General features: G+C 39.7%; 1 protein-coding gene across 1 annotated transcript in view; it reads left to right on the top strand.

The window, feature by feature from the left end:
• The window catches only part of ptk2aa (protein tyrosine kinase 2aa), a 65159-nt gene that overhangs the window by 6318 nt on the left and 40729 nt on the right, over nt 1-18112 (top strand). Inside the window, exons 2-3 of the mRNA XM_053334975.1 lie at nt 11201-11227; nt 17535-17779. Coding sequence (XP_053190950.1) covers nt 17579-17779 — 201 coding nt within the window. The 5' untranslated portion in view covers nt 11201-11227; nt 17535-17578. The remainder of the gene's footprint in view (nt 1-11200; nt 11228-17534; nt 17780-18112) is intronic.

The raw sequence follows: 18112 nt of genomic DNA, 5'->3' as shown, positions 1-18112 counted from the left end.
ATAACCTGAAACGTTTGTAGTGTTTGAATGTTCCCAACAACAGTGTCTTTCAGGGATTAGGACTTCTGTCTATTCATAGAGTTGACCGTGGATTGTACACTGGTGCGGTTTTATGGATGCTTGATTTTTTTTCTTTCTTCTGAGCGTGGTTTAATACAGCTGTTTTAGTTTGTGTGTGTGTGTGTGTGTTTGTGTGTGTATGTGCGTAGATGGACTTCTGTGCAGTGTAGACTCAGTGTTTGCTGCGTGTACTGAAATGGGCTACAATGGCAGGAAATGACATCATAGTTAATGACTTGTCCCTCCTTGAGGCCTGCACATACCCGGACTTATGCGCGCACACACACACACTTACACACTTACACACTTACACACTTTGAGTGAGCTACCTTTGGTCATGCAGGTCACTGGTGCAGCATGTCAGCTAGTGATGAATGGAAGTGGAACACAGTGATTCCCTTTTGGTTTGTGTGTGTGTGTGTATGTATGTGTGTGTGTGCGTGCATCCTCCTTGACTCAACCAAAATGACTAACGACCGTCCCCTTGTACCATAAGTTTTCTCAAAGCGCCGACTGGGCAGCAGTGTAGAAACGAGGATTTACAGCCATAGATATTGTGAATAAGTTACCTGTCTCTCTCTCTTTGTGTGTGTGTGTGTGTTTGTGTGTGTGTGTGTGTAGTGTCTGAGAGGACAGTCAGCAAGTGTAATTACATTGCAATGAGTCAGAGAGGGAGAGAGAGAAAGAAGTAATTGTTAGGCTTTGTCATATAGACACAGAGAGAGAGACAGAGGTGGGAGGAGGAGAAAGCGGGCTGAAGAGAAAAGAGAAATAGGGAGAAGACGTAGAGAGTCTGGGAGAAAGGGTTTCAAGATGTCCCTAGATTTGTAAACACATGAAAGCTAATGTACCTGTGCATATAAAAAATGTTTTATTACTGACTGGACATACACCAAACTAACCTCTTTAGCCCTATAGGCAGGGTGTTTAATTTTCTCAGATACTATTGTTCAGTAAACCCCCCCGCTGTAGCTGTCCGTTTGTCCAGCTGCCCACACAAATTAAGAAAACATGTGTCTCAGACACCATAGAAATATATGGATTGGTGTAAATGGACGTACTGGAATTAAACATTGTGGGAAAAACGCTTAACTGAGAGCTGCTGTAGCTGAGAGGAGTGAAACCTCTACCACCAGCAGCCAGTTAGCTTAGCTTAGCATAAAGACTGGAAACAGGCTTTCCTGGCTCTGTTCAAAAATCTGCATGCAGAAACTCTAAAGCTCACTGATTTGTTTGTTTGTTTTATCTGCACATAAACTGCAGAGTGAAAGTGACAATTTGGGGCTTTACGAGGGGTTTATGTGCAGGATTATTTCTTCCCCAAACACTGTGATTTCCTCGAGACCCCACCAGTTAGCTGGCAACTTCACGGTGAAGACAAGACTCCAATTGCTGTTTTTAGACTTAAGTTTTTTTTAAAGAATTAAATAAACAAAATAAGTACCAGAGGTGCTGGTATGTGTATTTTGTTATACCTGAGCAGAGATAAGCTAGCTGTATCCCCCCGTTTCCCATCTTTATGCTAAGCTAAGCTACAGCAGTAGCTTCATATTAAATGCACAGATATGAGAGTGGTATTAATCCTCACATCTAGCTCTGGGCAAAAAGGCGAGTAAGCATATTTCCAAACAATGCCACACTATTCATTTAAGAGCATATTTGTAACTCAAGCAGTAAATCTCTGACATTTAGCATCTAGTCCTGGTAAAACTATTCATTTTGGACATTTATACATCCAAAAAAGTTAGAACATATTGTACAAGCATTAGCTAAACAATAAAAGAATGACTTCATCATACATAATAGATGACAGACTTGGTGTTGTGTGGTTTCTAGTTTGCTTGCACTGGAAAGGTCAAATGGAGAGTTACACAACAGCATCCTTAAAGCTGGCTGGACTGACAATTAAAACAGAGGAGGTAAATAAGGGCAGACATGTCCGCAGCTTGTAGAGGTACCCATACAAGAATCATGAGCCTCAAAGACAGTTTGAATATTAAACTTGACATTTTAGCACACAAACTCACTCATGATATCATTACTTGTGTGTAGGGGGCGAGAATCAACTGAATCACAATGTTACTTTATTTTTCTCTGACATGCAGCTTTGGGCGGTGTTTAGAGACAATAAATCGGTCTATGGTGTTATCATTGATCGTATGAACTGGACATTAAACGTTTAATATGTCACATAAACCAGGTACTTTACACAGAGAGCTAAACAAAGAGAGAGAGAATAGGGGAATGAGAGGCCGAGACAGACATCAGTGTCTGCTTCACCAATCATATGACCTCATCTAGATTCATGCACAGCCACAGAAACACTACCCCCACACACATACACACACACACACACACACACACACACACACACACACACAAATACACACGTACCCACCCACAAAACACACACACACACACACACACAGTCATAACAGATCACAGGGGAACTCAGAGAGAAATCAGTGAAACACCTGGATACGAGCCATAGCTATGACATCACACACACTCGCAGGCTGTGTGTGTGTCTCCATAAACTGGTGTTGTTGCTGAGGTCAGATGTGTGGTTGTAATGCCACAGTGTCTGCGTATCAATATACATGTGTCTGTGTGTGTGTGTGGGATTAGTCACCAGCAGACACTCTCTTTTAACAAAGGCTCATTGAGGAATAGTCTCGAGGCTGTCTGTCTGTCTTCCTCTCTTTTTCTTTTTTTTAAGGGTTTTTTCTTCTATTTTTTTTTTTAGTTTTCTCTTTTTTTTCTTTTCTATTATACTTAACCCAGTGCACAACAGTCTTAATATCAAAACTAGAAATTCAGAATGCTATAAGGAAAAATTCTATATGATAAGAGAAAAAGTATAGAAATAAAAGAAGGGGGTGATTACTGTCTGAAGTTGATCCGGTCACTTATCTACATATTTAACATATTATCAACATTTCAGATGTTCAAGACTAACTTTAACCTAACTAGTTACATCCTGTACATAATATACTTCATGAAAAACCCTGAAGAGTTTTCATTCTACAACATGTAGTTAATTTCCAACCACAGCACATCAATAGAAAAAGCAGCGCCACTAGAGGGCGATGTTAATACATCAACTCATCAGGCAGGGATGCACTGATGAGCTCGTAATCCACCTTCTAAATGAGAGTATTGGTTGTGTGCTTGTGTGTGTATATGTGTGTGTTTGTGTATGTGACATCTTGGCCTACTAATCCAGTGGCCCATTAATCTGCTTTACTCCTGAATAACTCTTGTCTTGTCCGTGTGTGTGTGTGTGTGTGTGTGTGTGTGCGTGCGTGTGCGTGTGTGCGTGTGCGTGTGTGTGTGTCAGAGAGGGATTCTCTCTGTCGCAGCTCATTCATAGACTTTGTGTCCAGTGTGACTGAATATACTGTGACAGACTGACTATAGTACCTAGAATCAGTGACAGCACACAGATTTCGCAGCACTTTGAGCACGTTTTGTTCTCCGTATCTGTCTGCACAAACGGTGGAGATGAGCCACAGATAGGAAAGTTGCTGCAACAACAGATTTCTGCCTTTGGGACAACGATGTTAACACTCTTAAATGCTGAATGACTCTTCTGTGATCCTAGATAAAAGTCACTGCTGGCAGATTACATCTCACACACGCCCTGCACTTTATTTTGTTTTATTTTGCGAACTAACATTTTTCCTGTATATATATTTTTTAAAAGAAACATTTGATAATACCTAAAGTATTAATTTAATACTGATACCTCTATATGACCCACATAAGCAAACAAGACCATCAGCAAGAAGATAGATAGAAGTAGTTATTGTAAATGCATGCAACCAGTTTGGTTTCCCTTGAATAATTTGTTTTCATTAAATGCAGCATTGTAGCATGAAGGAGTATAAACATGTTACCAACATGAGGATATTCTGTTTGTTTGGTAACGTTAAAAAAAAATATATATATAGATATAGATAGAGTGTATATATATATATATTCTATCTATCTATATGTCTATATATATACATAGAGAGAAAGAGAGAGAGAGTTTCAGAGTTTAGGTACTATTATAATTTCTGGACAGCATTGAGTAGAGAACATTGCATTATGACTAATTGAGTGTCTCCTCAGGGGTGCGTCTGTGCAGAATAGCCAAAGGCAACACACACACACACACACACACACACACACACACACACACACACACACACACACACACACACACACACACACACACACACACACAGTGTTTTAATAACCCATACTCCATCCTCCCTCTCTCGTTATGTCAGTTTCAGCTCTGTTTTCCTCCCCTGCATTAGTTCCTCTTCACTTTCTTTTCTTGTTTTTCTGTATTGTTACACTCCTCTCTTTGTACTCCACTCTCCTTTCCTCCCTCTTTCTCACTTCTTTTCTTTTCTTGCAGTTGTTGCATCATCTCTTTCCACCTCCTTTTCTCTCTCTCTCTCTCTCTCTCTCTCTCTCTCTCTCTCTCTTCTACAGTACATCTGGCTCACTCCCTCCCTCTCTTGGGAGACAAAGACACCACTCCTCCTCCCCCTTCTTCCATGATCTCTCTCTTTCACCCCCCCCCCCACCCTCACGGTCATAGGCTCCTCTCTTTCTCTCTATCCCTTTACTCTACTCCCACTCACACTGCTCTGTGTCTGTGTGTCAGTGTAGTAGTTGTAGTAGTAGAGGGAGGAGGAGGAGGCTGAGTTGTAAGCTTAAGCTGACATTAGCCATCATTACAGAGTTAGCTGGCTAGCACAGCACTAGCCCAGAGACCACAGAAGCCCAGGATTTTGGCTTTCCCAATATAGCTGCCTGTCAGCTGTAGGGGATCACACTCATTTCTCTTCTGTTCTCTTCTCTTCTCTTCTCTTCTCTTCTCTTCTCTTCTCTTCTCTTCTCTTCTCTTCTCTTCTCTTCTCTTCTCTTCTCTTCTCTTCTCGACTTTAAATGGAAGGACTATACCATGGTAAGGATGTCTGTGTGTGGGTGGACACGTGTTATGTATGCATGTATGTTTATGCATGTGTAAGTTGTGTTTTTTTTAGAGTGCGTTTAAACATATATATATTTTGTGTGTGTGTGTGTGTGTGTGTGTGTGTGTGTGTGTGTTTAAACGCACTCTAAACAAACACAACTTACACATGCATAAACATACATGCATACATAACACGTATGCATATATAAACCATATCTGTGTTTTCATGCTGCAGTCTCAACACTCTAAACTTTGTGTGTGTGTGTTTAAAATACTGTATATACTGGAAAGGTTTAGATGTGTTAAGCTGTGAAATTAAAGAACAATTCTGTCATTACTGGTTGATTTAAAAAGTACAAATTGGAAAACTATTGTCGTTGGCTTTTTTGGGGGTATTTATAATTGTGATGATGATTGTGATGTGGGGGAGGAATAGGAGGAAGAGTTAGAAGAAAAAAGCGGCAAACATACACAGCACACAGCGCAAAAATGTGCATGCACATAGACACAGTTACACTTCATTGAAACTAGAGAAGAACTAGATCAAATTGATTAGTCGATTGACCATTTTGACAACTCATTTAGATGAATCATCTCGTCAGTTATATTTGCTGGTTCAGAAAAGACAATTGTTATAATCTTGTTGCTTTTCTCTCTGTAATAACATTGGGTTTTTTTGAACTGTTGGTCAACAAAAAAATCATTCCAAGGTTTTTATGAACCAAATGATTCATCGATTGAGAAATTTTACAGACCCAATGATTACAGAGTAAATTAAGTGATAGTACCATCTGCCATGCTTATGATAGAGTGTGTAGTTATGTGTGTATCAGCAGTGAAAAAGGAGGAGATGTGTTTGTGTGTCTGTATGTAGTAGGCTTCAGCTTAAAGTGTGCATGTGTAGTGATGTTGATTAGTGCTGCCTGTGTGTGTGTGTCTCTGTGTGTGTCTGTGTCTGTGTGTGGGAGGCGTATGTGCAAGTGTGTGTCAAATTAGTGGGTTGTGTTTGAATACAAGTGTGCATCCATTTGTAGAGTTATTCTGATGTGGCTCTGTGTGTAGGTGTTAGTGTGTAATTTTGTGCACATTTTTATGTGTGTGTGTGTGTCAATGTAGGCATGTAGACAATCCCCCTTACGGCATTTTGTTTCTAGGTTAGATCATCTATATTTCAGCAATTTAATATTGTGATTTTGTTCATTATTGATGAAAATTTGCTAAAACAAGAAGCATACAGTGGCTCCCACATGAAGGAAAGTGTATCTTTTGTTAGCTATTTTTAGTGTAGTTAAAAATACATTTTACAATGTATTAGTCTGCTCCAACACTACTCTAAAAGTATGTAAATGCAGTTATGTTATGATATTGCAATCGTGATGTGATTTGCGATATTAGAGGGAATGATCATTTTTACCAAGATGTATCAATCAAAGATGCTTATTTAAGTGTGTAGAATATGTGCAGCAAAATATTTAATTTAAAATGGTATTTTGACGCACATCTAGACTTTAACGGATATTGTGCCTCCTGATATTTGAAAATTACAGTAGGCCATATTGCATATTTATTTTCCAGCCCTAATTTTTTAAAATCATAAACCACCTTCCTTGTGTTTTCTCTCACACACAAGAGGCTAAGAGGCATTTGCTCACCTTCAGATTTCAGTATTTAATATTACATTTGATTTCCTTCTCCTGCAACCCCCCCCCCCACACACACACACAAAAAAAACCTGAACTTAAATTGGTTTATTGGTTTATTATGCACATTTTTAAAAGATAAGAGGCTGATATCCTTTTTTTTTTAAATCAGCTTAGAGCTTAAGCTATCACAACACTTCTTTCGCCCTAAATCTGTTGTGTTGAATTATACAAAGTGTATCTGGTCTGAGCGTGATATAGAAACGTGTGTGCCGCTCCAGTAAACCAGTTAGCTTTATCACTGCACCTGAACTGTACACACTTGAATGAATGTGTGCGTCGCAGTGTGTGTGTGCTTTTGCAGATAAATGTGTATGAGCAGTCATGCGTTTACGTGACCTTATTATGTTGCATGCGTTGGACTTATCTACACTTATGCATCATCTGTGTCTTTGTGTGTGTGCGTGTGTGTGTGTGTGTGTGTGTGTGTGTGTGTGTGTGTGTGCGCGCAGTGCATTTTATTTGATGTCAGTGTGACAGGTTTTGAATAATTGCACAGTCTATCTGAATGTGAATAATGACATGAGAAAAAGGCACATGTGATCCTGTTTGAATAAATTATCTATGCAGCCATATCTACAAAGAACTCAGCCGACCATGGTGGTATAATTGATCTTTTTTGCTCTAAATTGAGTCATGAAAAATACTACCCTCGCTTGAATAAGATGATACGTCAAGGCTGAAACTTTGCTTTAAAACCTTCGCCTACAAAAATATGTTTTCAAGCACAAACACACCACTGTGCGTTTGTGTTTGGGTTTGTGTGTGTGTGTTTGTGTGTGACTGGCAGGTGTGATTGGTGCCCCAGGCGTCATGTTGTTGCATCGTAGTGACATAGGGACACACACACACACACACACACACAATCATCAGCGTGTGCCAGCTCAGCTTGAAGGTTGAACATTACACACAGAGCAACGAGGCAGAACAGCTGACTGCTCTCCTCAGGTTAATTCATTTAATTCCTGCAGGAGAACTGTTATGTTTTTGCTTGTGGGGGAAAATGAATAAATTAAAAAAAAAAAAAAAAAAAAAAAAGTTTTTATATGTATGTGCATATATATATATATATATATATATAAAATATACAAATGCAAAGGAAGTTGCTACTAAAAAATGTGATTTTAAAACACACATCTTGCACTAATAACAGTCATTTCCATTTCAATGATGAGAACTGAGCAGCAACAGACTTTTTTATGTTGTAATATAATCCAATTCCTGCTTTTTTTAAAAACCCCTCAGGTTGTGTTTTGTGTTTCATATGAGGCTCTTTAAAGTTCACCACTATCCTGAGTAAATAAATATGTCTACTCTGACTTCCTCAATCTATGATTTTCAGTAAACTACGGATCAAAGACATAGCTGTACAGCAGACTGTCTCTTGATTGTTCTAATTATCCACACCAAAAAAACCTGTGGTTAACGCTCAATTATACACAGCTTGCAGACATTGAGACTATCATGTCTCTGTGATTTTTGTTTCCTTTTTTTGTCAACAGTGAGTTTTTTTCTTTGTTTGTGTGTCTGTGTTTAGATCCATCTGTCTTTAAAGGTGTTTGCTGACAGGTTTTTTTTTTTAGACCTGTAATATGTACAGTAAGAGCACCCACATATTCACCTCTTACTAACACAGGCTCATTCTGTCCAACATATACCAAATAGAAAGCGCCAACAAGTATTAAACAAATGCAGAAGAATATAAATCTGAGTGTGAAATTTTCAGGTTAGTGATAAACACACGCGTCCACAATTGTTTATCAGCAGTTTTGTTTTGGCTTCTTCAGTGAGCAGAGCTGTAATTCTGACAGCAGCTGTTTGTGTTTTGGCGTAAGACTTGCAGCAGGATTTGTGCTGCTTGAACTCCTCTTTTTATTTAACTTGTATGCCACAATAGCCGGTGCATGTCTCTCTCTCTCACACACACACACACACAGAGTAGGAAAACAGCTGGTGTCAGTGAAAGGATTTTATGTCATGGATTTACTTTCAGATTCAGGATACAGACTTTAAAATATATCATCAATTTTACAACAAATACTAAATAATAACAGGGATAGACGCTAACATGTCTGTATAAAACTGTAACATGAATCCTTGCTCCTCTCCTCTGTGTGTCTGGATCTTGGGGACAGCTTGAGGAGCAGGTGTTTTGGGCTGCCTGCCAGTCTAGTGGCAAGTGTGTTCACACTCCAGAGAGACTGAGGGCCCCCCTTTTTAAAATATGCGCAGTGGAGGTGGTTAAACAAGCTGATCTGTAATTAGCACCATGCTAGCAACTCCTGCAGAGTATTTCATTGAGAAATTTCACACAGTAAACTATAATTTGTGGTGTTGCTGATGATATATATCAATAAATTGTGTTTAAAAAGAGCCAAAAGTATGTAGGCTGACAGTGTGTTTTAATCAATCCTTTAATAAAGTTTGACTGCCTTTTTTCCAGCTCTTCAGGTGCTGTCTCATCTTGTTTCTCAGACAGGAAAAGGTCACCTACAGTGTTTAGACCATCGCAGTGGGAGCACGGTTGCAGAGCACTTAACTTACAGTGAGAAAGACAAGACAGGCAGACTGAAGCTATCGCAGCATCCACACAACAGATGGTGTCTGTAGGTTTCAGATCTATGTAGATATAATTATAAACACTTTGAGACAGATTCTGTCGTTATAAAACGGCTCGTATCACTTTACCATGATCTGGTTTAGGCACTGAGGATATAGATATAGTTGAACCATTTATTATAATGTTCGTCTTTGCCTTTACTTATTAAAAGGAAGATGCAAAGATGAAATTTGTATGCCTGTAAATTCAAGGATTAGTTAACTGGTGGTGCACAAAGTTGTGCATATTGAGTTAAAGCTGCAAGTACTGTAAAATGTTATTGCAGATTTTCAGTGGTTAACTTAACGGTGTCATATTTGCACCTCCTTCCTGCTGCCACTACCACGCACACACTGCTCCTGGTTTCATATTTCAAAGGGTTCGTCCATAATACACACAGACACACACACACACACACACACACACACACACACACACACACACACACACAATGAGTCACCTTGTTGGCATTTCCTTTTGCTGGGTTTTCATCTCAGCATTACATCATCTTTGTTGATGACCCCTGCTGTCATTTCACCGCCCTGTAAGAGTGTGTGTTTTGTGTGCCTGTGTATATATATGTGCGTACAATAGGGTGTCTAAAGCACTTATGTACTTATCCTCCTGACCTCTGCCTACACACCGCTCTATCTCTGATCTAACTGGGTGTCAAGTACCCAGAAGGCGTCTCCTGGGCTTCCTGTGGGAGTTTGGGAGCTGTATCGGTGTAATGCACCTTCGTTCGATAATGACGCAGCCGCTTTGTCTCCCAGTGTACAATCAAATGAGCATTTTGTGCAGTCTGTAGCATTGATATTTGTAATTTTGTGTTTCAAATATAAGGCCTATGTATGTATGCACATAAGGTAGCTCGATTGAAAAAGAAGCAGGAATGAGCAATAAAGAGTAAAACAAATATTAAATTGATAAGACTACTCCTAAAACTGGATTTATGGTTCTCCAAAGATACACAAGAACATCTGCGCAGGTTTATGCAGAGAAGACTGTTAGTGGGTATAATCATAGGCTGCAGAGAAGCCAGTGCACCCACCTCTAAAATCCTCAACAGCTCCTTGAGCAGACCTATGCTTCAAGCAAGCTGGTTGTTTGCATCAATTCAAAACAGGAAGTTAAAAAAATGTAAATTCAACATGTTATATTTAACGTTGCTCTATGTATAAAAGAAACAGCCTAAGTGCAGCCAAACAAGTATGTTCTAGATGTAACCAGAGCTGCAGCTAACCATTACTGTAAATATTTCACTAAAAACCCAAGGCAATGTCTTTTAAACTATCTCGTTTTATCAAATCAACAGTCAAAGATCCAAAGATTTTCAGTTTACTCTCATGTATGACACACAAAGGTTTACAATCCTCACCTTTGAGAAGCTGCAACCAACAAATATTTGGCATTTTTCCTTTATAAAATGACTACTTACTAAATGGTTATTTGATTAATAAAATAGTTTTTCTGTTTAATTTTGTCATGTGGTATTAATCTGACATGATCTAGACTTAACACTGGCTTAAGACTGTTGTGTTCAAAGTCTACCTTTTTTAAATCAAAGAGGGTGGATGAACTCTGCAGCATCTCACAGCTGCGAGGTCTGAACACATGAACTCTGTCCTTCCTCCCCTTTTTAAATCAGCTCTTTAAACTGACTGACTTGGTTGGGGTTAATCATGTAACAATGAGATATAGATTTTTTTCTCAATCAATGTTATTGACCTACTTTACCCAATGAATTATTTTTAAACCAGAGTCGCCTGTAATCACCTGCTGTTGAACTGATCTAATGATTTCTTTAATGCAGTGGCTCAAAATGTTAGTAGGTAACTAATTTTTTTTTTCTTTTTTGTATTTCAGATATTTCCAGGATTGCCTACTACACAGGTGAGTAGCTGGACTCTTGTTTTTTTTTATACATAGCTGCTACATACAGTATTCATGATCACACAGCTGCTTCGTTCACTCACAAACAGTTCCTAACGGCAGCGGCTCAAGCGGTGTCATGTGACCACCAGGAGGCTCTAAATTAGAGAATAGATGAGGAGAAGTTTCATTTCTGTATATTTGATCACTAACAGTACTAAGTGTAGGATAGAAGTAAAAACAACTGTCAGTATTATGAGTTTTATCTAATCTCGCATACTACTGGACCCATCAGTCTGTTATTTTTTGTTCACATTTATGACCGTAGGCTAAAGGACCTCTTGTGGTTGCGGCCTTTCACAATTTTTAAAAAACCCTTTTATAACACCATTGACTGCTCACTCCTTGCTGCTGTTAGCCGGATCAATAGCTGCTTCATCTCCTGGACTCTTTCTAGTGACAATTAGTCATGCTTTGTTGCCACATTAGATCAATTGTTGCTAAATTTCGGTACCTTGAGAGCAGGTTGTGTTGTGAATTCATGCAGTACAACATGGCAAAAGACATTTCCAGTAGTCGGCGAGTCTTAAAACGAGGCTTACCCACATTTTGGCATTCATCGTGTCTCAAATCTCAAATATTCTAACTGGAGCGTCTGGAGATGAATTCCTTACCTTATTTGTTATGATTCACTAAGATTACGCACAATATAGGATGAATTAATCCCTGTTTTTGTTCACTTCGTCGCCATCTTGCCTGGCAACAGACCTGGCGGAGATCTGCACTCTAATGAGCGCTCTTTTCTAGCTACATGCCGTTTTGTTGTGTCTGTGTTTCCGTTTCTGTTGACAGCCTTAGCTTATAGTCACAGTACACTAATGATGTGTATTTACATGAGTCATATTTGTGAATTCATAAGACGATTAAACAAGAGAGAAAACTGAGAGTGGGACCATTTATGTGTGTGAGTGTGTTTTGGTCTCATTAGCAGAGACAGGAGTAAGGCAGAGACTGAACATCGCTGTAGATAAGAGTGTGTGACTAATTGTAATCTTGACATTGTAGATACCAGAGACAAAATATGTTTATTTCAATATGGCTAAAAGTCCCAGCAGCAGCAGGCAGCAGCAGAGGAGCATGTTTACATGTTGTGGCATCACACCATGAAAGAAGGTCTTGCTGCCCAGTTGCAACACATTAATTAAGTCTGTGCTGCCTCATTAACATCTATGGCTCCCTTTTTGTTGATTTGTTGACCCAGAATACAACACAGGGAATCTTGTAATGCTATTTAGGAATTGGGTCGACCACAACTGCGTGAGTGACATGTTTTTAATGCTTTTTGTATCAGCTAGAGTCATTTATTCATCATTTATTCAGCTAGAGTCATTTATTCATCTGATATTTTCCAGCTTTTTACTTGTCAGTGTAGATGAATTCCCCCTCTGGAGTATTATTTAACAGTACTTTGTTGCCAGCTGTGAGGTCGTGCTGAAATATAAGTGGAAGTGACAACGCAGAAGCACAATTTGTTGAGTGCGTTTCAAGGATAATAATAGTTTTTAATGCTTTATTTGATCAAATGCAAGGCCAGAGGACATGAAGGAGTCAAACCCATATTTTGAGATGATGTTAAATTATACCTAATGTCAATCACTTAAGAAGGCTTGACACTAAACAAATGTGTTTTAACAGCAATGGAAATTAATTACATCCTAAATACAGTATTACACAGTAAGGGAGGAAGCTGTATACTTCACATAAACAGTAGAAAGTCTGAATAGATGTCATCAATACATTTTCATCATTATGTTTAGTTCTGAGAATAACAATGATTATAAGCAACATTTTCTTTGTGAAAAATGTTTGTATTTCAAGAGTGTATTTTAACTTCAAGGCATGGATGTGAACACATCGATCACTCACTGATAAAACATGTACAAGAATACATTAAAGTTACATTTACAGTTCAGAGGATTATCTGCCTTTCAGTATTTATTTGCATTTAGTAGGTCATAGGTGTTGCATTTCCATTCCCCTGCTAAAATAATCATGTTTATAAGCACAAAATCAAGATGGAGAGAGAGAGAGGCTTTGGCTTAGTCCCAAAAGAGCTCTTCTCATTCATGGCAACATCCGGCCCTCTGACAAAAGGCTTTCAATAGTGTGCGCGGACACACACATACACACACACATACACATACACACACACACACACACACATGACTAAAACCCCCTGCTCCCACCAGATTTTTGTAACAATGGCCTGCGCCTGAGATGGAGCACAAATTATAGGAAGTACACACACGTGCGAACAGACACACACACACACACACACACACACACACACACACACACTAAACAGCACATTTTATGGCATAAGGTTTAATGCTGCCTCACATCAAGCAACATTAAAAATACAAGTTTCTGTGCATTGGCTTTATGTGCAGTAACTCTTTGAACTCTGTTGAGCACTTCAGTCGAGGACGTCTTCAGCCTAAATGTCTGTTTGATGAATGGAGGCTGGCATCTGGTTAGCAGTTACACTGAGAGCAGTAGGTGCCACTTGTCTGCAGGGTATTGGAGGCACGCCGCCTCAGAGACGAGCCTTTTGTGAGAGATAGCAGTGAAGATAGCGTGAACCCAAAGCACAGGTTGAGTGAGCTGGCACTATGAAGTGTGATTTGATTGAGACCTTAGGGTTTGGAAGTGGAGTGATTGGGATATTGCTTGCAGCTGCTAGTTTGCATGCCGGGCACAGCCAGGGCAATGGCCGCTCGTCTCTTCTCTCTTTTCTGCTTTTTGGGGGGAACATTTTCCATTTGATTTATTAATTTTTATATATTCAGGTTAGAAAGACAGAACAATATGATTTGTCCTGTCCTGTGCAGGCCCTGCAGGTTTGATCATGTCTGTTATCAAAGAAATTATTTATTTAATCTTAAATGTGTTTTGGGAGGACTGTGTGTACAGTAGGAGATGATAGAGATGTAGTTTTGTACTTTTTCTGCCCTGCCTTTATTTTTGCATTTGCTTTTTGATTTACCTTCAGTGAATAAAACAGTTTTCTGCTTAATATGAAGTACTTAAAGTTAAATGAATGTTTTTTTCTTCTCTTTTTTTCCTCTTTGTTAGTCAAACATACAGAGCTGTTCTGAGGTCAGCTTCATAAACAGAGGTGGGAGGGGTTTTTCATTCAACACAAGAGACTAGCGAGATTAGCATATTAATAGTTTCTGGCTCCTCCTGCTCCTCCAGCAGCCGCTCTCATTCCCCACTCAACTTTCAGTCGCTCTGCTCTGTCCTCCTTTTCCTCTCATTCATCCCGAAACAATCGCTGCCTTTCCCAGTGTCTCTGCACTTCTCTGCCTCTCTCTTCCCCTCTGTCTCTGTTGCTTTTGTTTGTTTGGCGCACTCTTTCCCCTCATTTTCTGTTTCTCAGAGAAGAAGATAAATTTCAGTTTGTTTCACACTGAGTGCAGTAATCGCCTGTCCGTCTTTGCGAGCACTAACCGACTGAATGTGTGTTCGATCAACACTGCACAAGTTGGATCTGGCTGTGAACTTTTTGTTGGAGGAGCGGTCTTCTCGCCATCACGGGGGACTCCGCAGAGGGGAAATAACCCGAACCCTCTCCTAAGCAATGGCCGCTTGACACTTCCACAGCAACTGTGTAACTATGGAGTGCAGGCATGTGGCAAGAAATCGGCCGATAAACAAACAGTGTGTTTCCATCAAGAGAGGCGCCGCTGAGGAGTAAAAGAGAAGCGGAAGAGGAGAGAAGTTTGTGGATGGAAGTGACTTTACATCTCTGGGGATATTTCAGGAAAAGATTAAAAAGACAAGACTTGACAGACAGTAAACAGGCTCTTTTAAAGGAAGAATTTCTAAGAGGACATGCCCATTTTCCAGTGTTTTTTTGATGGATCAAAGCTGACAATTATGTGTCCTCTGTTCCTGCTTTTAAAGTGTTTTCTGTAGCATCTTCAGACTCTCTACGAAGACCAGAAATATCGACCTTGTTGAGGATTTCTGCTGTTATCTTTCTGGAAGAAACTGTTGGCAAAGCAAGCTATTGACAAAAGTTGGGTTAGGGTGTTAGGGACATCTGACTCGGAGACTCTGTGTGTGTGTGTTTAGTATTGAGTGTCCTCGCAGTTGTGTCAGGATTTCAGTGTGCGTGTTTATTTATGTAACCTCTGCACACGAGAAGCGTGTCGCACGTGTCGTGTGCGATGCGCGGTTGTGAAGCTACAAGCTGCCTATCCGTCTACGGCACAGACGGACACGGGCAGGGACAGACATGCATTTCCATGGCAACGAGTGGCTGTAGCCCCTTCCCCATGTGTTGGGCCAGAGGTATGAATGAAATCTCTTTTTAACACACATTAACAAGAACAGAAACACACACGCGCACACACACACACACACACAACTAGCATGAAGCCCCTCTGCAGTGTGACATCTGACTCCATGGGAACTGACTTGGTGTACAGCCAAAGCTACCGTTGCTCTGCAGAAGTGTGTGTGTGTGTGTGTGACAGAGACAGAGAGACTGCTTAGAGTGCTGAAAGCCAGTGGAGTGATTTGTTGACTTTAAGGTCATTACCATTTAAAATTGGCGAAGAAACTCGGGAGCACATTTTTATCTTGCTGTGATATATCCATCAACAACTTTGCAGTCTTTCCTCTGAGTTACGTGTGTGTTTATGCGTCTGTGTGTGTTTGTGTATCCGCTCTTTCTCTCCCTCTCTCTCAGGTGTAATTACCTACTAGAACATATCAATTTTCCTTTAATGGAGGAGAGAGGAAAAAAACAGGAAGAAAAGGAAACTCATATCTCTCAGTATCTTTCTCTACACAGCGTCAGGATTACATCTGAGCACACACACATGCCACACTCATCCCTGGAAGAGGTAGTTGCCATGAAATTCCAGGAAGTGTGTCAATGTCAGGACTTCTTCTACAGGAAAAATGGCTGCCGAGGTGCATTGTCTTCTTTCTGACGTAGACTTGGGTGCTTATTCACTGAGCCTTGACCTTGACAGCACCTTTTTTTATTTCTCTCCCCGGTGTGTCATGTTTAGTGTTTTTCATCTTGCTGCAGTTTAATGTGACGTCAAGCTATACAGTTTATTTCAAGTAGGGCAGGATTCAAGTCGGCAGCATTACAAGTGCTTCAACAGCAGAGTGGAGAAGAAAAAATGTAGCATTACTCAGTTATTAAACTATCAACAGATCAAGGCAGATGGCCTCCCACCTAGAGCCCGGTTCTACTTGAGGTTTCTTCCTGTTAAAAGGGAGTTTTTATTTGCCACGGTCGCCAAGTGCTGCTCATGGAGGAATGCTGGGTCTCTTTAAATTCAATTAAACAGTATTATCTAGACCTGCTGTATGAGAAAAGTACCTTGAGATTACTTGTTGTGTTTTGGTTCTATATAAATGAAAATGAATTGAATTATATAGTCTATTGTACACTATTTGTTTAGTTAAATATGCCAAACATAGATCAAGCTTCTGGTTTGTGAGGATTTGCTGCTTTTCTTGGTCATGTATGACAGAAAATTATATAGTTTTGGCTTCTGATCTGCTGTTTGTGCTTAAAGAAGTTATGATGAGCAGTTGTATCACATTTCACTAGAACTGCATCTGTTAAATTTATCACAAACTATTTTAATAATCTCTTTTGAGTCATTTAAGATGAAATTGCCCAAATTCTCTGATTCCAGCTTCTCAAATGTGAATATTTCTTGGTTTCTTTGGTCCTCTATGATAGATAACTAAGTATCTATGGGTCGTGGGCTGTTGGTCAGCACAAAACACTACATTTGAGGATGTCATCTTTGACTGTGGCGAACATTTTTCACCATTTTCTGAAATTTTCTGGACAAAGCAACTAATTGTTAAATGATAATAAAAAAGGTTGTTTGTTGCATTCCTGAATTTTACAGACTAAATGGTCAAGTGATTAATTGAAACCTGAATATATACTCATCTTGTGATTTTTCTGAGAGTCAATAGAGATTATTTACTAACAGACAGAACTATCATAGTCGGAAAGTAGTTCAAAAACTTACTTCAGGAGCGCCCTGGTGGTCGAATGGTTAGCGTGCATGCCATGTAATCACAGCGTCCCTGGTTCAAATCTGGCAAAGGACCTGTGCTGAAGGTCATTCCTCTATGTTTCCTGCCAAAATAAGGGCCAAAAAAGCCCAAAATAAATCTTAATAAAAAAAACAAAAAAAACTTTCCTTTTAATCCCTTCTGATTCAATACTTCATTCTTTCTCATTTCACCAACTTCTGATTTTCTCTTCCCTTCCACCCAGAATATGACAGACACCTAGCAGCGGCAGTGGCAGCAGGGAAAACCATGGCGACGCCCTACCTGGACCCCAACCTGAATCATACCCTTTTAGGAGGTGCCAAGTCACGGCTGAGCGCGGGAGGATCGGACCGAACCATGGCCGGCTCCGTGGACAGGGTTCTGAAAGTCTTCTATCATTTTGAAACCAACACCGAAAACAGCTGCTGGTCCTCCAATATCAGATATGGAGATGCAACCGATGTCAGGGTAAGAAAAAAAAAAAGGGAATGAAACTGACAGTCTTTAAGGATAAGTCTGGCGTTCCTTTTTTAAAAACATTTTTTTAATCTCAGCAAATCTAATGAAAAGACCAAAATAAATTGTGTTTTTTTTTGTCTTTTAATACCGTCCGAGTTTCCTACCCAGTTGGTGGCTCAGCAATCAGGCCCGTTTGTTCCTACTGAAGATGTAAATCTTCAAAAAAATGACCCACAACAAAACTAGTTTTTAGAAAGTCTTACTCAAACAGAAGTAATTTGTTGGGAGACGATTTTCAACCACAGATTTCCACACATGGCTCTGGTGAGTGTAACACAGTAG

Source organism: Scomber japonicus, chromosome 15 (genome assembly GCF_027409825.1).
Source record: "Scomber japonicus isolate fScoJap1 chromosome 15, fScoJap1.pri, whole genome shotgun sequence".
NCBI lineage: Eukaryota > Metazoa > Chordata > Actinopteri > Scombriformes > Scombridae > Scomber > Scomber japonicus.
Note: the sequence above shows the minus strand (reverse complement) of the source record. Positions and strands in the feature narration are given on the sequence as shown.